Here is a 23,551-nt window from a genome sequence, read left to right as displayed (position 1 = left end):
ACTATAGTTAAAAACAGGGCTTTTTTTGTCATACAATGCCCAGAACAGAGTTCCAGCACCATTTTTTGGATGGAACTTTTTAGGGTAGGCAAGGCAGGTTGTATGACGTGTGTGAGTTCTGGCACCTTTTTTTTTTTTTTTTACAAAAAAAGCACTGGTTAAAAACCTTGGGATTAGCTTCTTGTTTTAACACAGTCAGGTATATCCAACCAATCTTCTAAATTGTGAAAACAACAACCATAGAGCAGTTCTATACCTGTTCATGGGGAAATGATTTCAATGGAAAATGTACCTACATTGATATAAGTGGAATTGCATTCTTATTGACAGTATTTTATAAAATGATAATTTATAAACTTGTATGCCATCTGACTTTTAATAACAGAATAACAGAGCTGGAAGGGAACTTGATGATCTTCTAGTCCAATCCCCTGCACAAGCAGAAAGTCTTATAATATTCCAGACAGTGGTATCCGGTGTCTTCTTAAAAGCCTCTAGGCCAGGGGTGTCAAACTGCCAGCCCGCAGGCTGGACACGTCATCTGGAAGCCACACCCACCCCATTGCCGGCAATGGCAAAACCGTCCCAATACGTTGCATGACGTCACATGACGTTGTGAGTTTGACATGTCTGCTCTAGGCAGTTCACAACAATTAAAGAAACTTGAATAAAATCAGCAAAACATAAAATATAGAATTAAAAGATAAAGATAAAACCACAAATTGTCCATTGATAACATATTTACATATTATACTGAACTATTCACAGATCATAATCTGATCTTCTTAGAATCAATCAGAATAGATGATGATGATGATGATGATGATGATGATGAGAAGAAGAAGAAGAAGAAGAAGAAGAAGAAGAAGAAGAAGAAGAAGAAGAGGAAGAAGAAGAAGAAGAAGAAGAAGAAGAAGAAGAAGAAGAAGAAGAAGAAGAAGAAGAAGAAGAAGAAGAAGAAGAAGAAGACGAAGAAGAAGAAGAAGAAGAAGAAGAAGAAGAAGAAGAAGAAGAAGAAGAAGAAGAAGAAGAAGAAGAAGAAGAAGAAGAAGAAGAAGAAGAAGAAGAAGAAGAAGAAGGTTGGAAGGGACCTTGGAGATCATCGAGTCCAAACCCCTGCTCAGGCAGGAAACCTTACACCAGGGCTTTTCAACCTTTTTACCGATTGTACCACTTTTAGGATATGGCAATATTCAAGTACCACTTAGCAAGGTGTCAAAAACTTGATGACCAAAAAAAAACCTGTTCAAAGTTGCAATTGCACTGAAATGACTTATGACCATTTTTCACACTTACGACCATTGCAGCATGCCCAGGATCATGTGATTTATAGAGGACTCTCTCACTGTAAGTCCTTGCCTGTGCTGGCTCTTTCCCTCCCCCACTACACTTGGCTAGGCAGGGCTGCGTACCACCTGCCACTCATTAATGTACCACAAGTAGTATGCATACCACTGGTTAAAAAGCCCTGCCCTACACCATTTCGGACAAATGGCTGTCTAGTCTCTTCTTAAAAACTTCCAGTGTTGGAGCATTCACTGCTTCTGTAGGCAGGTTGTTCCACTGGCTAATAGTTCTAACTGTCAGGAAGTTTCTCCTTAGTTCTAGGTTGGTTCTCTCCTTGCTTAGTTTCCACCCATTGTTTCTTGTCCTGCCTTCAGGCGCCTTGGAAAATAGCTTGACTCCCTCTTCTTTGTGGCAGCCCCTGAGATATTGGAACACTGCTATCATGTCCCCCCTCGTCCTTCTCTTCATTAAACTAGACATACCCAATTCCAGCATCCATTCCTTATATGCTTTAGCCTCCAGTCCCCTAATCATCTTTGTTGCTCTTCTCTGTACTCTTTCTAGAGTCTCAACATCTTTTTTACATCATGGTGACCAAAATTGGATGTAGTATTCCAAGTGTGGCCTTACCAAGGCATTGTAAAGTGGTATTAATACTTCACGTGATCTTGATTCTATCCCTCTGTTAATGCAGCTCAGATAAAGTTCATATGAACAGATTAACACTTATATTTTCTTAAGCAGTTACTAAATGTAGATGCGAAGGAAGAACCTTTTGTTTTTACATTGTATTTGGGGAAGAAGAAGGATGATAAGAATTATGAAACCGCCTATAATCTATTAAAACAAGCACAACTAAATAAAATGTTTGACATTTCTGGCACTTTACTGGATATTGTTGTAAGCTTGGAAAGTTAGTATAGAATTTTTTTTCAATGCCCTACGTAGTACCAATATTAGAAAACACTGTTTTTAATTAACAATTCCTACAATGAATACATTATTTCTGCATCCTCATCATGTTACATGTTATTTGATTGATAGTTGCATAGATTTAATCCTTCTATCAATCAAATAAACCAGAAAATGGTTGCATTTTTCTTCCTCTCAATGAATCCCAACTCAAAGGCACCTTTTATTTTAGACTGTGCGGTTACAATGTACTTCGTTTCTTTCTCAATTTTCTAACAAAGGCTGAATACCTCTATGGGAGTGAAGAAAAAAAAATGCTCACAATTTTGTTTTGTTTTGTTCTGAAGACACTGAGTCACAAGAATTGGGGTCAAGTTTACAAAGTGTATTTTGACTTAGTGTGAATTGTGAACCAGATTTAAAAATATAGTGCTATGCAGACATACTCAGAAATACATCTTGCTGAATCTTATGAGACTTATTACTGAGTAAATTACATATTAGAGCCAAACAACATGTAAGTCTGAATTTAACCATGGTTAGTGCTGGCTAAGTCTTAGAAGTGACCGTTATGTGTCACAGCTTTGCAACAAAGTCTTATGTATTTACTTGGAAGCAAGTTGTACTATGCACAGGAGGACTTACAAATAAGAGTTCATAGGATTTCAGTCACTAGGATAAACTTATATATGGCATGTCTACTAAACAATTCATCTCTATTTTCATGTCTACTAAATTCAGATTCCATTGAAATAAATACAATTTGCTCCCATATAAGTGTGAATAATAAGTGTGCCTGAATGTGTGTTGATCCTTCCCCAAAATAGCAAGTCAGCCAGTTAGGGATTTCAATACTCATTCCCTTCCAAGGGAGTCAGGGCCTAAATCCCTAAGGCAAGCTTTACAAACTGAGCAGTAAAGTTGTATGAATAAAGAAAACACATCCTTTACTGGAATCCCTTCTCGGTTGTAAGTTTTATTTGACATGTCTTTCCTGGAGACTCAAGCTTTCTATAGCAACAAGGCAGACCATCTGCTGTTGGAATCCTTTGCTAATGTTTGTGTAAAGCTGCCTACTATTTTGCTAAAGGCAAGGTTATATATCATATTTACAATTAAAATATCTCTGAAACTGTCTCACACCTGCCTGCACTTTAGGGAGTTAAATCCTATTATGGTTTACATTTTCTGATTATGGTTATATTTTCTGTGAATACATAGATTAAAAAAATGTATTCTGAAATATTGTTTTAGAAAATAGAGAAGAAACATTTTCACAGGTTTCTCAGGGTCAAAAGCCTTCATACTATTTTTTTTTTTTTTTTAATCACTGGACTTTAGCATTTCTGCTTTAAGTCCTATCTGCCTCCTGCAGATTTTCTTCTCTTACACCAGATAGGTTATCTGCCTATATAACCAATACTATCAATCACCCAAATCTTTCTTGCTCCTAATGACTCCACGTGAAAATACAATCATTGGGGAAAGGGATGAAGCCAGAACATTAAAAGGAAGCAAAGTTTCTGCAACACCTTGTTTGGGCCTAAGAGCCTAAGCATGGTTGTGCCTACAAACAAAAATTATGTTGATAATGCATTCGCCACAGCCAGGCATAGTCCAACCACTGTAAAACTTAACATATACATATAACAGTTAAAATTACACAAAAATAAAATCAATACACATCATAATAGTTACAATCAGAATGGAAATACTGTAGAAGTATAAAAGCCTAAACCTACTTGCCACCTACCTTTGCTAATTCAGTTTACAATAAACAGCCATACAATTGCCATTCACGGCATCTGCTAGTAGCCCCTTCCACCAATCAATCCTCTTTATTAAATAAATAGGTCTTCAAAACCTTCTAAAATGCAACCAAGGATATACAGACTTGAAGTCAGCATGAAGAGAGGAATATATGGCAGGAGAATCTGAGAACTCTTGACTAGTCTGGGAAGTAAAATCAAATTAGTAAAGCTAATCTATGTATTTTCTATGCAAGAAAATAATAATAAAAAACCATCTCCCAATTATTGTAAATAGGCTGGGCAATGTTTTTATTTCAACTTTTTTATTATGGCAAAATTTTTAAAGAAATTTGATGTACTAATTAAAGCTAGAAGCCTGGAAATTTTAAGTTCCACTAAGGCACAAAGCCAGTTGGATGATCTTGGGCCAGTCTCTCTTTCTCAACCCTAGAAAGCAGGTAATGGCAACCCACTTCTGAAATCTTGTCACAAAAAACACTGTAAAGGTTGCTTAGGTACTGTATATTCCGTCATATAAGGCGACTGGGCGTATAAGACGACCCCCAACTTTTGAGAAGATTTTCAGGGTTTAGAAAGTCATCTTATATGCCAGAAAATACAGTACAATATTGAATTTCTGTTTATAGATGAGCACAATAGGAGCTCCATTCCTTTGCTGCTAGAAAGCGAGTGTTGCCCACCACTGCTTCCCTAATGCTTCCTGAATTCAGCTGGTATTTTTCAACATTCAATATTCATATTCAAACAAATGTTTCTTTTTTAAATATTCTCTCTGGTAGATCCTATAATCTATTTTCTTAATTTTCACTTTGATCTTTTTCCTTTGACCAGTATCTTTCTTAATCAATGTGATTTGCTGAATCAAAAAGTTTTTCCATATATTCATGACTGCTGCTATAGGTATAAGAAGTAAATCAAATGTTTCTTTTTTTTTTGTAGATGTAATGTCCTTAATTTATATAGCTTACTGTTTTCTACTATTTAATTGCTTTTCCTGAAAAAGAATAAAGTGATGGGCGATGTAGAAAAATGTATGCTTTGTCCTGTTAGTGCTTATTTCTGTAAAAAAAAAAAATAGGGCTGGCCACTAGGGGGCAGATTGGTTTGAAATTCAGAGAACAGCTACCCGTATATTCTGGCGTATAAGACGACCCCCGACTTTTGAGAAGATTTTCAGGGTTTAGAAAGTCGTCTTATACGCCGGAAATACGGTAATCACCGGGAGTCGATACTGACTTGGAGGGATCTAAATAAAAATAAAAATCATTGAAGGTAATAAGCCATAAATAGTCAGGGTTAAATTCTACAAAGTCAACCATTCTTGTTATTTCCATTTTATTCTGACTGGAAAAAACACAGGTGTAGGCAATTTGACCTTTATAGCTAGACAGTTTTCTGATTTCAATGCAGCTCACGTGAAATTAGTTCACCATAAAATCCCTTATTACAAACATGAATTGAATCTTTAAATCTTGAATATCCAATCAAAGCTAAATCAGAACCAGTTGGCTGAGGCCTAGTTTCTCAAACATGCAAACTCTACTCCAGGGGTCTTCAAACTTGGCCCTTTTATGATTTGTGGGCTTCAACTCCCAGAATTCCTCAGCCAGGCACACTGGCTGAGGAATTCTGGGAGTTCAAGTCCATAAGTCATAAAAGGGCCAAGTTTGAAGACCCCTGCTCTACTCCTTCTCCATCCCACCCTTCTTCTCATCTAAAGATTTATTTGTGGGATTGTTTTCAACCACAAATTTAAGAAGTTTCTTATTAAAAGAATTTCAAGAGGGCTTCCCCATCCTTCAATTCATCTGACCAAGAATAATAACATAATATTATCCATTAGAGGTCTTCTCCATTTCTAACTCTTAATCTCCTTTCTGAAAACATATAATAAAAAGTCAAATGCCATTTCTTCTAAAAGTGTCCATTGTTACTTTTCCATGATTATAAGATCCTCTGAAGATCTACATGGAGAATCATCAAGCTCCTTCTAAACTCAGTCTAAAAGTTTTCCAATTTTGCATTCAAATAACGATTCCAGTAGAGAACATTCAGTTACAATGTACTTGAGGACCTTCATTCCAGATATTGCAACATCTCTTAAGATTTTTATCCTGCTTTTGTTTAAGGTGATAGCTTTCCTGATAGCTGTCCAAGAAAAAAAAAAACTTTAGTACATTACTAGATTTGCCTAATCTCAGAGAAGTCCACAATCAACAAATGACTGAAGAATGCACATCTTTATTTCAGTAATTTTGGTTATACTTTCTTAGTGATGCAAGGAAGAAACAGCCAAATTCAAAATCCATGAAAAAATAACTTTAGAAGCATCTTTCCCTCCTCCCCCCCCCCGAGTTCCAGTGGTTTCAAGGGGGACCTATTAAACAATAAGAATTTAAATACCATCTCTTCTAATTATAGTTTTACTAAAATGTATAAAGTTTTGTTTAGTTGTTGCTACACCATTGACTTTTTAGCAACAGCAAATTTAGTCCAGAATAACTAAATGTTTTTTCTTCTTCTTCTGCACTGGTAGGCAGACAGCATACAGAAAAAAAGATATTTAAATGCTCTGTTTTTTCCTTTCATCCCTATAGGATTCTTTACTGAGTCTTCAGACCACTAACAGATTTCAGATTTCCCAAGCTGCCTTGGCCTAAAAGCAAATATTATCCTAAGCCTCACATCTTGTCATCCTCTAAAGCAGGCAGTTTTGATCTGGTAGAATTATCTGGAAGAAGTATCCATAAGATTTCCTTTCTTCTTTTTCTTCACTCAGTGCGGTTTGGGGGGAAATGGGCGGGCAAGACCGAATGTAGTGTGTATCAATTTGTTTTATTTTTTATCTGAAGTATTTGTAAGATTGTTAGATATTGTAAAGTTGAAAATAAAATTTTTTACAAAAAAAAAAAAGATTTCCTTTCTTCCTGCCAGGTTAACTTTAAAAACACAATAATTGGCATTAAATATAATATGTTTGGTCTATCATATACCATTTGCCAGGAAACCTTGAGATGCCTCCTGTATATCAAAAAATTAAAATAAGAACTCTTTCAAAAGCTATAAGTCATTCACGTCAAAATCAGAAATAGCGTTAGTCTCAACAAGAGAAAAATTTTTAACAATCCGCTCAATTTTTTTTTTTTTTTTTTTTTTTTGTGATTCCAAAGAAAAAGAGAGAGAGTGAGAGGGGAGATTAGTGATCCAGCCTAGATTTGAAACGCATTCAAGAATTTCAATTGCAATCAAGGTAGCTTTTCCCCAGTCAGATTCCTTGGTCTCTCTAGGTCTGAGAGAGGCCTTTATTTATTACCTAATTTGCCAAAATACGTAGTCACCAGTGTCATTTCAGAATTCTACTTTGGGGTATGGCCTCCATTCCCAGAGAGTTTCCTGTTTAAAAAAAAACATAATTATTGTAGTGGTAACACAGAGTATTTATTTATTTAGCAAATGGCATCATACATGGACTAGCAGTATATATTAACATTTCATATAGATTAGTAAAGCACAATAAAATATAAATATTACAAAAATCTATGTTCAAATTCCAATATCTAGGCCATATAACCACTGAAGTGCAGCATTATTTATATTAAAAATATCAGATACTGGACTAGTATATGCCCTCAGCTTAAAGCTGGTCACAATGTGCTCTAAAGTTTGACATGGGATCCTGCAGTCACACTAAGGGGAGGATATTATACCCCATTTATACAAAGAGTCCCAGGAGACACCATGTGAGGTGCAAATACTATTCATGATTGTAAATTGCTGATGTGATAGTTCAAAACATAGCACCTTTTTGTGATGTTCGGAACTAGGATAGTGCAACATCATGACCTAAACGAACTAGCAGCTGCTGGCAGCCAGACTACTCTGTAGCACAAAGTATCTATTTATAAGTGAATGATCTGTTTCTTGACCAGCCTCCCAGAAATGTTTGACATTGATCTGTAGTTGACAAAACTCTTGGATGTCAAGAGAAATTCTTCAATAGCAGTTTTATAACTCCCTCATTTAATCACTAGGAATATATCTCATCTGCAAGGATGCATTACTTCTTAATCAATCTGTCCTATTCAGGCCAATTTAAACAGGTAGCTTATATTTTTTATATATATCCATATCCGTGTGGTTTTGAAAGCTACCATGAAGCTTCGATTTGCATTTTATTTTAAATTTCCCTATGGACGTTATCATTTAAAGTTATATCTTGGGTAGCAATTACCTCTGCAAGGCAAACCTATGAGGTACTATATAAAATAATCTATGTATATTTAACAAGGATGGTGATCTTAAGACTCGATACATCTATCATTCTCAAAAACAGTTTTCTTTCATTTTATAGAGAACAGGAGTCATCTTTCCTTTTCTAAAACTTCTCATTCTTTGGGAAAGAAAACTACAGAGCCTAGAGATATGCAGGCCATATCAAATACAGGTAGTCTTCAACTTACAAGAGTTCATTTAGTGACTGTTCAAAGTTACAACAGCACTGAAAAAAAGCGACTTATGATTTGTTTTCAAACAACCATTGCGGCATCCTCATGGTCGTTTGGTCAAAATTCAGATGCTTGGCAAATGACTCATATTTATGATGGTAGCAGTGTCCTGGGAACATAAGATCACTTTTTGCGATTACCTGACAAGCAAAGACAATGAGGAAGCTAGATTCGCTTAACAACTGGGTTACTAACTTAACAACTGCAGTGATTTGCTTAACAACTGTGGCAAGAAAGTTGTAAAATGGAGCAAAACTCACTAAACAAATGTTTCACCTAGCAACAGAAATTTTGGGCTCAATTGCAGTCATATGTCAAGGAGTCCCTGCACGCATCCAGTTTGTCAAAATGTTGAAGAAAATAGAATAAAAATTGTCTCCTTTCTTCCAACTTTTCTAGGAGCTGCATATTTCTAGTTTCAGATGCAGCGTATGCCAGTGAGGGTTGCAGCTCAGTGTGTTAGAAGAAGCTCAATTTCTGAGCCATTTGAACAAATGTTTGACTTTCAGAAAGGCCTCAGGCAGCCATTTTGATTCCTTCTTCCACTTTTATCAGGTGTACAAGATTGAAGCATATCCCTCTGTTGAGGCAGACATTGGACAAAGAGTCTAGAGCAGCTAGTTCCTCCTCTTTAAATTTCATTTGGCTCAAAATAAAATAAAATCATGTGAAGTATTAGTACTGTTTTATAAAACCTTAATAAGATCGCAACTGGCATACTGCATCTAGTTTTAGTCATCACATTACAAAAAAGATGTTGAGACTTTGATAAAAGTGCAGAGAAGAGCAACTAAAATTATTAAAGGCCTGGAGACTAAAACAGACGAAGAACGGTTGCAGGATTTGGGTATGGCTAGTCTACAGAAAAGAAGGACTGGGAGTGACATGATAGCTGCACAAAGAAGAGGGGGGGATCAATTTATTTTCCAAAGCACCAAAGGGCAGGACAAGAAACAATGAATGGAAACTAATCAAGGAGAGAAACGTCCTAACAGGACAATTAACCAGTGGAACAGCTTGCCTTCAGAAGTTGTAGGTGCTTCGTCACTGGAGATTTTTAAGAAGAGACTGGACAGCCACTTGTCTGAAATGGTATAGGGCAGTGATGGTGAACCTTTTAGAGACCGAGTGCCCAAACTACAACCCAAAACCCACTTATGTATCATTGGGTGCCAGGTGGGCATGGCCCTTTGGCTGGGTTTGGCCCATTGGATGGGTGAGGCCCATTGGCTGGGCGTGGCCATTGGCTGGGCGTGGCTGTGGTGGTAACGGTAGACTGGGAGGGACTAAAAAATTCAATCAATCAATTCCAACTTTGAGAGATCTTTTTTTTCCCACGAGAAGTTGAAATTGATTGATTGTACCTTTTTTTTGCACATGGCGGCAGAGGCCTAAAGCAAAAAGGTTTTATAAAACCCAGCTGAAAGCCTAGGACTGGGGTAACCGTGCGTGTGCCCATAGAGAGAGCTCTGTGTGCCACCTATGGCATGCATGCCATAGGTTCACCAGCAAGGGTATAGGGTCTCCTGCTTGAGCAGGGGGTTGGACTAGAAGACCTCCAAGGTTCCTTCCAGATCTATTCTGATACAAAATATTTTGGATTTAGGCTTCTATCGGAACTAAATTACTCATGTTTATAACCGACTTTATCAGTTCCTGGCTTCTACAGAACTCATTGTGAGACTGACTCCTTCCTGACAATTTGGAAGAGAACTTTTGGAGACTCATTATAAAAGTTACTTTCTATTTCATATGAAGGAAGCATTCATTTGCATACAGCAGAGAAAAGGAAAAATATTCTTACTCTTACTGTATTATTAGATGTACCATAGTCTCACTGGGATTTTTTGTTCATTTGCCTTCCTGCTTTTTCCACTCTGATTATTAGCTTCTCTGGAGTTCTACTAATTAAAGATTTACCATGAAAGAATCTAGCAGAAATTAATAACTGAAGCCAGATCTTGGTCACAAATTTCCTGTCTTCCTAGATATTTCCTTCACATGAACCAGAGAACAATCTTCACAATATATATTCAATGTTTGTTTTTATTTATCTCTTTTGTTTTGGTTTTTTTTGCAGATAATTCTTGAGCAAAGGAATGAGGCTTTTTTTAAAAAAAATAGAGGCCTTTAAAATTAATTACAGTAATTCATGCTTTAGATTTATAATAAAATGATTATACTATATTGCCAGATTCTTTTCTGTAAATTTCTGTTCTAGTAGTTGAGGAAGTGAAATGAAGAGGAGGAAACATTTTAAGAAATATCTATTTTACAGTTCTTGCTTTTTTTTGAAGTGTTATGCTTTAATATACAAAGAAACTATACTGCTAATAGTGATCACAAGAATATATTTTTTTTACAAAATGCCTGTAAATTAATTTATATATTCAAAAAGGTCCAAAAGGTTATTCTCCTTGCTTGTTTATCAGAAAAATAAAATGTGGCTGAAATGTTGATAATGTCAAAAAATAAATAAATCAGCAATTTGTTGTTTTAAAAGGGGTCTTTTCTAAAAGGGGTCTTTTTGTGCTAGAACACAAACTTTATATAAATCATCAGTATTGTAACACAATCTTTTCTTTATTTTCCCCTCAAAATCTACTTTTGGATATGAAAAGCTATATTTTAACAGCTTATATACCGTTTACATAAAAATAAATTACTTAAGGATATGCAACTATATTTTTTTCATATTTAGCTAATGTTACTTTTACATCTACCTTTTTCAATCCATTTTCTTTCTGTCATTAATTCCCCAAAAATGAGAAATGTAAATTGTAAGCTCCTCATAGCATAGTTCTATATCATTGTTAAAATATACTGGGCAATTATGGACATATTCATTCATATTCATAAATAGATTGAATTGTAACACTTTCCCCCTCACCTAAGCCTGTTCTCTTGTGTATATAATTTGAACATAGCCAGGCCATTTTTTATCAGCAGTTGTAAAGAAATAGAAACAAAATGTTTAACTTATGTATTCTATTAAACCTTATTTTCTCTGTGTGTTTCTTTCCAACACAACAAAGAAGATAGGCTTTATTACTACCCCTCTGATTTGGCACCACAACCAAATTTCATTTGTTACATAAATCCTCATGAAACATTGGCTTCACATAGCCAGTTAGAACTGTTTCCAGTTACATCAATGTAAGGATTACTGTTCCAGTTAAGAGACCTTTAGAGACCCAAATCATGTTGCCTGTGAGTGATATGGCTAATTGTTATTGCTTTCAATGGAAATTTCAACTTAAATGAATGTAAAACAGAGAACTCTCAGCTGAGAAATTTAAACTATTATACTCTATAAAAATTGTCATGTATCTTTGAAAGTGAGTTTGTGTTAGGATAGCTAGTGAAGCTCTAATTTTATGGACTAGATGCCTGTTTCTTCATAAGAAGAGGGTGATTATGTAGTGAGAAAGAAAGAGAGAGAGAGAGAGAGAGAGAGAGAGAGAGAGGGAGGGAGGGAGAGGGGGGGGAGGGAGAGGAAGGAAGGAAGGAAGGAGAGACAGAGAGAGAGAGAGAATTAGTGGGTCTTTTTTGTTATCTAAGAATGTACATTTAGTGTTTGCGTGTGTGTGTGTACGTAGTTTTCAAATGCCCCATTGGTTGTCTTCAAAGTTATATCAATATTCTCCAGTAGTGCTAGGAAATAACATCTGGAATCAGTCCTGATGCCATATATAATATCTTTTGTTATGAATGAAATAAGGCTAAGGAAGCTCTAAAGCCAATCCAGTTTATGTTAATGAACTATTTGACCTTCTGTCTCCCATCAAATATTTCACGCTTTATCTTAAATTGGTATAAAAATAAGTGCAAAAAAACCACCTCACCATGCTAGCTGTTTTATTAACTTGAAGGATTGTGCTTTCCGCAATATATCACTAAATATTTTATCTAAGCAATATTAATGATTACATTTCCATTTGGATTTCAGTCATCACTTCATATGCAGAAAGAAACTTAGAGAAAACAGGACAACATTAATCATGTTCAAATGATCTGCCACATGAAAAGAAATTGTGAGACTATTCTAATTTAATATTTCACCTGGATTCCCCTCTCTTCCAATCTAATTCAATAAGCTGGGACTATAAAATCTTAGTGTATGACAAAAATAGCTCTTACAAAAATGACAGGAAAATCCACATTGCCTCAAAAACCAAACCAAACATAGAATAGAACAGCGGTTCTCAACCTGTGGGTCACGACCCCATTTGGGGTCAAACGACCATTTCACGGGGGTCGCCAAACAATGCAGTCCGCCATTTTTTCCCCTTTTCCTTAGCTGTGCTACTCCCTTTTATTCTATTGGCTTTTGAAAGCCAATAGAATAGACTCTCTTGAATAGAGTCTAATTCTATTGGCTTTCAAAAGCCAATAGTAATTGCCCAGGCTGTCTCTGCCCTGCTGAGCCCGCCAAAAGTCCCATTCTGCAAACGGTGCTACAAGTTGTCTGCAGCAAAGGCAAGCTGTTTGGAAGTTTCCACCCCTCTCTGCTGAGCAACTACTAAAAATGTAAGTAAAAGAAGGCCAGGGATGGGAGGTGGGAGGCCGGTGGGCGCAGGGAGGGTTGCTGGCCCGCGTGGGGCCCGGCGGGTGCCTTATCTCCCTTGGGCTGGGCCAGCTGGTGGCCCAGCCGGTGTTGGCCTGCTCCGTCTCTGCCGCTTGCCAGCTACGCCTTGGCCGGCGCAGGGGGTGGCACCACACATGCGTGGCGCTCCCAGGCAGGAAAAGTCCTTGACTTGTGACCGGTTGGGTAGTCCTCGACTTACGACCGGTTGGGGGTCGTGGCATTAAAAAGGTTGAGAACCACTGGAATAGAAGGTAAAAATTTCCACTACTTTTTTATAATAGAACCAGACTCAGGTGTAATTTGGGGGCTATTCCCCAAAATATTTCTTCCCACGTATATCTTTGATATTCTAACTTCATACAAAAGAAGTCCTTTGAAAAAAGATTTGGGAAATTTGTATTCTGCCTTTATTTATGAGATTAAGATATCATATGTATTGTAGCATTCCCTAGTCCAGGGTTCTGCAACCTTGACGACTTTAAGACTTGTGGAATTCTGAGAGCTGAAGTCAACAAGTCTTAAAGTTGTCAAGGTTGCAGAACCCTGCCCTAGTCCAATGAAGAGGGTTGGGTTAAGAGCACAAAACAAGATGGATTGTAGCTGAAGGTGGATTAGAAACTGTCAAAGAATCAGGAGCATAAAAAATTTATTCAAGCCTATACAGAAGAATGTAGTCAACTAAAGTTCAGTATTAAATTGGTACCAGGTAAGAATCAACGGAATTCAGAATGGGTTGGATTTATACTTTTTGTAGCAAGGAAGCAACTCTATTTTATTTTTTTTACATGCACATTGCAGGGGAAATCACTTTCCTTGATTCAATTGTATAGAACTATGACTGCATTCTTCATTTACCTGAATTACACATTTTCTCTTCTCTGTCATTGTAGGCACAAGAAGAAGAAGAAATATCACTTCCATCTTAAACATTTTCTCACTGATTGCATTTGCAGTTTGTTCAAAACTAATACTTGTTTTAATAAACTACAATATTCCTGTGTAATGTTAATTCATAACTGTAGATTGTAAGCCACAAAGGCTGTGTTCATATATCACATTAAAACATATTATGGCACAATATAATGTGTTATAGCAGCCATTCAAAGCCGAATAGAGTGTAGTTTGTTAGAAGTATAGTTTAGAGAAACAGCCATATTCTTTTGTTAATTCATACCCATCAGTACCCATCTTTATTTCAGTTATCATAGCTGCTATTAAGATAACTGAAAAATGAAATGAAAGAACATATGAGGATATTTTACTGCAACACTGAACTGTGGTTCATAATTATATTTGCAAACAAGAATATTAATCAAAGTAGCAATACTTGTATTATTTCTACAGCAGTGCCTGTCCTCCAAATATCCACAATATAAGAAGTGAATGGCTGATAATAGCCCTATGCCAAGCATCACTTCATCATCACCAATCAGTATTACTACTGAAGACTCTATATTATATTTGCTTACTCTCTCCTTTCTGATTTAAATTGTAATCAAGCCATTCAAAATATATGTCTCCAATATATACTACCAAATACAACTGTGTGCAAATTACAGGGTATGCATGGGTATATACCATTTATTGTTGTGAAATATCTTTAATCACTCTTTAAGCAAAATGGAAGTTCTCATATAAGTGTGTGTGTGTGTGTGTGTGTGTGCACATATTCATATATATGCAAGTACACACACACACACACACACACACACACACACACACACAGAGAGAGAGAGAGAGAGAGAGAGAGAGAGAGAGAGAGAGAGAGAGAGAGAGAGAGAGAGAGAAGTTTCAGTAAAAAAAACCCCTGCATTTCATTGTAATCATATATCACAAGCCACAAATGATATCTGATTTTCAATCCACTGAATAATTGGGACCATAAAATTGAGGGATTCATATCTTAATAGTTAGAATAGCATGGAGAATCCATTTCTGTGTTTAGCATCAATTTCCAAGTAATACATGGATAGTTAAAAAAAAAAGATATCCAGAAATTAAATCTTGTCCTTTGACATTTATTTCTAGACCATAATAACTTGCGCACATAGCAAAAACGTGTTTGAATAAAATGTTATTGTATCTCCATAGATGATGTTGTGTCATTTTATTCTTTATTTTTCACTATGATTGCTTGCTTTTATGTTTTTCTGTTTCAGTAGATACAAAGACCTGTAACAGAATCATAATTTTGAAGGAACAACTGAAACTTACAAGGCTCTCAGCAGAGATGGCACATTCCTGCTTCTGATTGCTTTCTTTCTTTTCTTAGCTCAACCTAATGGAACATTTGTTGCCAAGTGACTGCTCTTGGGAGTGAGGAACTGAGTGTATTGACTTCTCCAGAGAACTGATGATGATTCTACTTCTCTTCTTTCTCGCTGCCTGGAATGGAATGCCCTTACTGTAAACATGAATCCATTAGTTTCTGTATGCACTAAAGACTTGTCGGAGAAATGTTATGATAATGCTAGTTAGACTCCTCCAGTTTATTTCCTAGGGCCCATGTTTATCAGAGCATATCTGTGCAAGCAGAACCCAGCCTTTTTAGAGTCCCTACAGAAAGATGCTTACAATCCAAAAGGACAAACAAAGTTGATTATGGAAGTTAATATGTTCCAATAAAAAACTTGGATTTCTGAGCTTGGTGGCCTCACAAGCTCCTATAGTTGCATTGGCTAGATAGGTGGCCATGTAAGTTGATTGATTGATTGATTGATTGATTGATTGATTCAATTTGGATGCCACTTGATTCCAACCAATTCTGGGCAGCTCACAACAATATTAATACAACAAAATGCAGACAATTAAGGAACAAAAAATACCAAAATAATTACAAAGGAGTATTTTAAATAAATAAATGGGAGGGACACTGAAGACAATACTGTTTTTTTTTTCCTTACGAAGCAGATGAAGGGAGAACTAATATCATTAAGAAAAAGCAGAGCAGAGCAAAGAGAAATGAAGAGGAAGCTCCTTGCTTACCCTCTCTTGTGGTACATTACAAGGTCTACTTAATCTGAAATTAGGTTATCGTGATCTTTGGAATGGAACTGACCACTGGAATGCCAAAAACTGCTATATATTCAACCCAATCCTTTTTCCATTTAGTCTAGTATTATTTATTTTGACAAGGACTTGCCATTCCTAGTCTCAGGTATATGTGAAAGACATCTTTGCTGCCACATCTAAAAGTTGTTTATAGGATCTGAATTCAAAACACACATAGTACAGCTATTTTACCGTGCTCCTTCCTCTAAAGTTGGAATAAAGTTGGTCTTCCAAAGATTGCTAGATGCAAGTTCTTATCAGACCTGGGTTACAGGAATTGCAATCAATGCAGGCAGATGCAGAGGTTCGGCATCCCTGTCCTAAGGAATGATAGTTCGGGAACTTGAATTACTGTAGCACAATTTTAATGGAACATCTTTAAGAATTGAGAACTTGGCTAGATAAGTTAAGCACAGCACTGCATGATAGAGGAGGAGTGAAGAAAGCCATGAGAGTTTATGCAAGTGGATCCATAAATGGACACCAATTTTGTGATTACTATAAGATAGAGGTTCTACTGGATCCTCAAGATTCTTTTCTTCTCACTCTCAGTGAAAAAGCACAATATTTCAATTGTATACTCTCCTCCCCTAACTCCACCTCTTGGTTTCACAAGATGCTAAAGGGTCAGAACCAAGTGAATTATGTACTAGGAAAATATTTAGAAAGACAGGCACCTTGGTCATGTACCAAAATTATCCTGTGATCTTCAGAAAGAGAAAACAGCAGAATCCTCACCCAGAAGAGCTGTGTGGGGCTGTAAAAAATGTCTCTGGAGGCTGCCTTAGTCATCAAATACCTTTTTAAACTTATAGAATAAACTATAAAGAGAGCTGTAACTCAAATGTTAATATCTCATTAAGTTTTATGAGAGAGAGGAATGGGGAAGATAGGCACAATAAAATTATTTCCTTACAGAGTGTATGATACCAAGAGAAGACTTGCTAATAAACCTGGGGCTCTTTTTTTTACCTGTTTCTGACTCACAGCTTACTTCCTCTGTCTCACGGTATCCATGAATGAAAACATAAAAACTGGGGTGAAGCCTGATTATTTTTATTCTTAATATATACCTTCCCCATTAATACAAATATGTTGAGGACATGCAGAGTAAAGCTTTTACACTTAGGCAGGAAAAAAACCAAAAGTACAAGTACAGATTAGGTGAAACCTGGCTCAAAAACAATAACTATGAGAGGGACCTTGGAGTCTTAGTGGACGATTACTTCAGTTTGAGCCAGCAGTGTGCAACAGCAGCCCAAAAAGCAATGCAATCCTTGGTTGTGTAAACAGAGGCATAGAATCAAAATCACACGAAGTATTAGTACCACTTTATAAAACCTTAGTAAGACCACACCTGGAATACTGCATCCAGTTTTGGTCACCACATTAGAAAAATGAAAACAGCAATTTAAATTATTAGAGGCCTGGAGATTAAAACAGATGAAAAACGGTTGCAGGGTTTAGGTATGGCTAGCCTAGAGAAAAGAAGGACTAGGAGTAACATGATAGCAGCATTCCAGTATCTTAAGGGTTGCCACAAAGAAGAAGGGATCAACTTAGTTTCCAAAGCACCAGAGGGCAAGATAAGAAACAGTGGATGGAAACTAATCAAGGAGAGAAGCAACTTGGAATTAAGGAGAAACTTCCTAACAGTGAGGACAATTAACCAGTGGAACGGCTTGCCTTCAGAAGTTGTGGGTGCATTGTTGCTGGAGGATTTTAAGAAGAGACTGGACAGTCACTTGTCTGAAATGTTATAGAGCAGTGGTGGCGAACCTTTTAGAGACTGAATGCCCAAAAACGGCCCTGCCCCTGCTCCATCCCTCTGCCCACCCCCTCTGCCCCCCATCCCATGCCCCACCTGCCCACAGGACCACTCACCTCCTCCAGGGCCTGCCGCAGATCGCCCAGGCAGCCCAGCAGCACTATGGCGGCCATAACCTCTGTCCGTACCCTGCAGCATCAACTTCATGATGAGGTGTGAGGGCAGAGTCTTGTCTACGTTGCCTGGCTGCATGTCCTGGTCTGTGCTGCTCCATGTGGGCCACACTCGAGGGTGAGTCTCCTTCAGAGGGGCTGCTGGAGAGGAGGGAATCACGGGGGGAGGCAAGGCTGGGGCAATGGCACGTGTGCCCACAGAGAGGGCTCTGAGTGCCACCTATGGCACTCTTGCCATAGATTCGCCACCACTGTTATAGAGTCTCCTGCTTGAGCAGGGGTTGGACTAGAAGATGTCCAAGGTCCCTTCCAGTTCTATTCTGACTGAAGCTAGTGATCCATTCTTTATCCCTTGTACCTGTTCTTTTCCTGATACACCTCAGATTGTTAAAAGGGGGGGGAGCCAAACCAAAATGAAAACTATGAGATAAATAAGAATCAGAAACTACAAGGGAAACTAAAAGAACAGAGAAATTTTGTATATCCTTCTTTCCAAGGAGATCTTATCAATGCTATGAGGAAAGTAAAACTTTATTTCAGGACACTATGGCTTCATGGCATGAAAGATGATGATACAGATATTTATATTTCAAGACATTATATGATGAAGAGATGGTAGAATTATAGATGCTCATTTTATTGTTAGTTTTAATTTATTTTATCTTTAAAATATTACAACAGTGAGGCTTATTGGTCAAAAAAGGACTTTGGTCCCTAGATAACAGAAACTGTACTATTCCTATAATCATGACACTGCCAGGATCTTGAATGCAAAAAAATGTTCAGATTTTGCATTTTACCAGGATTTTGATTTGGTAATTTTCTTTTCTTTTTTTTTCTTTTAGAATACCAAATATATGGAATTAATTGTAAAGCACAGAGTAGTGGGGAGGAAGAAAAGAGACACCATATCTGGATGGCAAAAACTTAGGCCGTCACTAGGTAACAAGAGAATGTTATATATCTCTCTGTTTTTTTTCAGCTCCATTTTTGCAGCTGACATCTGGTAGCCCTAGGAAGTACAATCCTTTTCAAGTTGCTTTTTAAAAGAAAAAGTATACAGGTATTCCTCGAGTTATGAATGTAATGGAGCCTGCCCATTCCATTCGTAACTTGAAAATTTGTGGGAGTGAATCTCGTACCTCGAATGAGATCACTCCCTGCTTGTTAAGATGCACGTGGCTCATTATGTGCACGTGAGGTATCTCAGGATGGGAAAGTCCTTGGGGGCGGTCTAGTGATGGAACAGGCCTCTCCAACCCACTGAGATACCTCATGCTTCCCCTCCCCTCTTGCCACACCAGACTCACTTACCTTGAAAAATATCTGTCTCCTCTCTGCCACGGTTCCTGCTTTTGAAGGACAGGGGAGTCAATGGAATCCCCTGGATGCCATAATAATGTGTGAGTTCAGGCACCGATCCTCTTTTGCAGAGAATGGGTATCTGAACTCTCGTGCTATCTGCAGTGCCAGCCTCCTGCTCCCCACCAACTCCAGAGCCACGTGGCCACCGCCCCCAGAACAGAGGCTAGGGGAGACTTCTGCCTGCCTCCGGAGGTTGGATCCAGGCCTCAGAGGCCTGCTCTAAGCTGCTGCCGCCTGGAAAAGAGCCTCTGGACTCAGATCCAGGCCTCGGAGGCCTCCTCCAAGCCATTGCCACCCAGAACGGAGATCGGGGAAGGCTTCTTCATGCCTCTGGAGGTTGGATCCAGGCCTTGGAACTGCTGCTGCCCAGAATGGAGCCTCTGAGGTTGATTCAAGGCTCAGAGGACTGCTCCAAACTGTTTGCGCCTGGAACAGAGGTCAGGGGAGACTTCTGCATGCCTCCAGAGGTTGGTTCAAGGCTCAGAGGACTTCTCCCAGCTATTTGTGCCTGGAACGGAGGTTGGGAGAGGCTTTTGTGTGCCTCCTTTGCATGCCTCCGAGATTGGATCCAGGCCTCCGAGGACTGCTCCAAGCCGTTTGTGCCCAGAATGTAGATTGGGGGAGGCTTCTGCATGCCTTCAGAAGTTGGATCCTCGGAGGACTGCTCCAAGCCATTTGCACCCAGAACAGAGGTTCCCTTCCTCAGAGGAAAAGAAACCATGGCAGAGAGGATTTTTGCAAGGTAAGTGAGTCCGGCATGGCAGGAAGGGAGGGGGAAGCAGTTGTGGGGAGGGAGCAAAATAGGGTGAATGTTGCCTGTTGCCAAGCCTCTTCAGTTATTCATAAGGGCGAACAACTGCTGTGGTGCTGCAAGATTCATGATTTTGGGACTTGCTCGTAAGAACTAGGGGTCGCTTGTCACATACCCTCATAACTCGGGGATTACCTGTATTTCAATTCATTATCGCATACTTTTAGATAGCATTTGTGAAGATGCAGCTTAAATGACTTTGGGAGACTCCACAGATGATGAGATTTTGCTATTAAAGTATAAAATTTTATCTTCATGTAGAAAATTCAGATATGCACTTCTTGAATTAATGAACTACCCCACCCACTAAATGCCACTTAAATTTGGCTGAAAAATCAATGGGATATTTTTTTTATTATTCATATTTAATTTTCTAGTATTTGTTAGGGGGTTTTATATTTTAGTACGCACACTGTTTTAAATTACAAGGCATCACGAGTAGGAAGATGGCATAGAAATCCAGAAAATAAATAATACAGTTGGTGTTATATAGCTGCACAAGCTATAAACTGGTTGCTTCCAGTCTATTCCAACTACCGTATATGCCGCCGTATTAGGCGACCTGGCGTATAAGACGATCCCCGTCTTTATAGCCGGGCCGCATTCCTAGAACGTCATCTTATACGCTGGAAACTACCAGTATTTCCGGCGTATAAGACGACTCGGTGTATAAGACGACCCCCGTCTTTGGCGCCAATTTCAGCACTCGCGGAAGTCGTCTTATACGCTGGCATTTACGGTATCAACAGGCTGAGATCCTGCCTTATAATTGCACAATCTTAACCCTTCTCAGAATTCATTAACAAACTTAACTATAATTTACAGAAGTAGTTTAATTTTCCAGGTTTTGCAACAGGCTGAAATGTAAACTGATCATAAGCGCTGAGGTCATAAAACATGGTAGGCTTATGCAGTTACTACTCTGAGTCAATGAGTTTTGCAAATTTACCCTCTGATAATCCTCACCTGCTGAGAGTTGCCAGCAAGCTTCTGTTGGAGGCATAAAGGCAGAATAGGCAGGTCTGCTTGTTTGGTTTAATTCACTGACAATTTTACAAGGCAACTGTAGAACATTCAGTAATCTTATTTTCACCGTGATGTGTCACACAGCCTGTATTTTTCAGGAGAAGACCTGTTCACCCCAAATTGTAACTGTCAAATAAATCCAACTTTCCTTTTAATGTTGTGTCCTGGAAACAAAAGGGTAATAACTACAACATGTGTTTTGTCTTCAGTTAAATATCCTAGGATCCTTAGCCTTTTTGCTGGTGCAGTCCAACCATGTGCTAAATTGTTTATTCCCCTTTAATTCACTACTTAAATGAAAGGCCGGGGAAATAAAGAAAGATAAAACAGGAATGATGCTTTGTAAATCCAGCTAATGTGGTTTATAAATGAACCACCGCTGGGATGTAGTCAAGAAACTATGACTGAACTAACAATGTTTTGTGTGAGGTCTGAACCCAGTTTCTCTAATTAGCACTGGGTCATAAGCTTTGCAGGATGGGGACTGCAAAGCTATAAAGAACAGAGACCTATACTCTCTAGCAAGAAAGCAACTGGGTGATAAAGGTTGGATCTTATTGGCACCTGCTTAAAGATGGAGTTATTTCTGGAAGGAGGGAGAGAAGTAGAGAGGAAGAAGGAAAGGAAGAATGTATATAAGATTGTAATGAAATATCATAAAATCAGAAGGATTTGCTCTAATTTCAGTTTCAACCCTTTTTTGCTACTTGCCACTGAGCCCTGGGAGACAGCCTTACCTAAAGTAGTCCTGACTTTCATTGGTTTCTTTCTTTGGGGAGTTTCCCTGCTATTACTGCTTGGAGGAATATTCCTGATCCTTACCTACAAAAGCTATGGAGCTTTCTTTCCAAATCAATTCTTCCTTCTGCCAGGCTGGCTGGCTATCCTGACTGCTGGTCTGCTTTTCCCAGCCGGGTTGCTAGCAGTCTACATTCCTGTGAAAAGTTCTCACTATCATCAAGGGACTCTTATGTATTTGCTGCTGGTCCTGTTCTGTCTGGAAGCTTCCTCACTCACCATGACCCAAGTCTACTCGGCCAAAGCATGCTACCAATTGAAAAGCAGCTTGGGTCACTTTTTTCACCAATACAACTGGAGCTTTCCACATCATTGCAGCACTGAGATCGTGGATTCCATCCATAAACAATTAAAGTGTTGTGGGATCTACAATTACACTGACTGGACAGAAGGGCTCCCAAAGTATCTCCAGAGTGGACACGTCTTTGTTCCAGAAAGCTGTTGCAAAGAGACTTTTTTGGACTGCAGTGGTGACCTAAACAAATCAGAGAAGCTCTTCAAGGAAGGATGCCTTATGAAGCTAAAGAAAAGGCTGCATTTTATCACACATTATATGGTGTGGTGTGGTGTGCTGGTCATTTGCCTGGAGGTGTTAGCTGCTGTCAGCAATGGAATACTAATGAAGGCGCCACCAGCCCAAGACTTTCACATGTTGGATTCTTCTGCTTTTTCTTAAAGTATTTGCTTTCTGTATTTCCTGTGGTTTTACACACACCCTTAAACATTAGCTTATGTAAAATTTGCCCTCTAGTTAGTAATAATTGCTGTCTTAAAGAACACAACTTCCTATGTGTATAGAGATCATATTGGTATGCTTAGATACAATTTTTAAAAGTTAAACTTAACATAAAAAATAAAATTAAGTAATTGCAGAGACTGTACTGGAAAAGTAGTGTTTATTATATTGTATATGAGACAATTAAGTCTTTGATATTTCACTGGCGGAGCTGTTCAAGGAGTGTTAGAAAGTTGGCATTAATGAAATAGTGGTAGGAATTTAATGTCACAAAGATCCTTCAAGAGGATTGAGGTCCGAAAGGAGAGGTGACAGGGAAAAGACAGAATAATTACTTTTTGGAGGAGCATGGAGTACATCATACACCTGGCAAGTGAAAGAGGTAAAGGGGGGGGGGAATTCCCCCCCCCAAGAGAATTCAAGAAGGAAAGGGTGAGAAGAAAAGTACAGATTGTAAGAGATGATTCAGAGCAGGAAATAGAAAGCATTGAATTCTCAACATAAGGCTCTGTGGCATAAGAGTTGACTGGTTCTGAAATAAATATGGATTGTTCTTACAATCACAGGTCTATTTTTACATCAAGGAATATTGTCTCCCTTAAGGATCATGTTTGCACAGGGGCACACCTGAACTAGAACTCTTTAATTCTTAAGGAGTTTATGTTGTACTAGTCTCTGACATGCAATTTAAAAAGATCATAATTTCCTGTCTTTGTAGAAAGAACAGAAGATAAGACCAAACATAATGGCCTACGGTGT

At 38.2% G+C, this 23,551-nt stretch overlaps 1 protein-coding gene across 1 annotated transcript; it reads left to right on the top strand.

Annotated features, from left to right (window-relative positions):
* The first annotated feature begins 21,832 nt into the window (after positions 1-21,832).
* LOC120310316 (tetraspanin-3-like) lies at positions 21,833-22,732 on the top strand. Its single transcript, XM_039348618.1, has one exon. It carries the CDS (start codon positions 21,833-21,835, stop codon positions 22,730-22,732), a length of 900 nt encoding a protein of 299 aa, XP_039204552.1.
* Positions 22,733-23,551: the final 819 nt, after the last annotated feature.

The sequence above is a fragment of the Crotalus tigris genome, unplaced genomic scaffold (assembly GCF_016545835.1).
Source record: "Crotalus tigris isolate CLP2741 ecotype Arizona unplaced genomic scaffold, ASM1654583v1 scf7180000018164.764771, whole genome shotgun sequence".
NCBI lineage: Eukaryota > Metazoa > Chordata > Lepidosauria > Squamata > Viperidae > Crotalus > Crotalus tigris.
This window is presented reverse-complemented; position numbering and strand designations above follow the sequence as displayed.

Excerpts from the sequence above, each read along its gene's own strand:
- LOC120310316 (XM_039348618.1), top strand. The coding sequence starts at position 21,833 with ATGGAGTTATTTCTGGAAGGAGGGAGAGAAGTAGAGAGGAAGAAGGAA.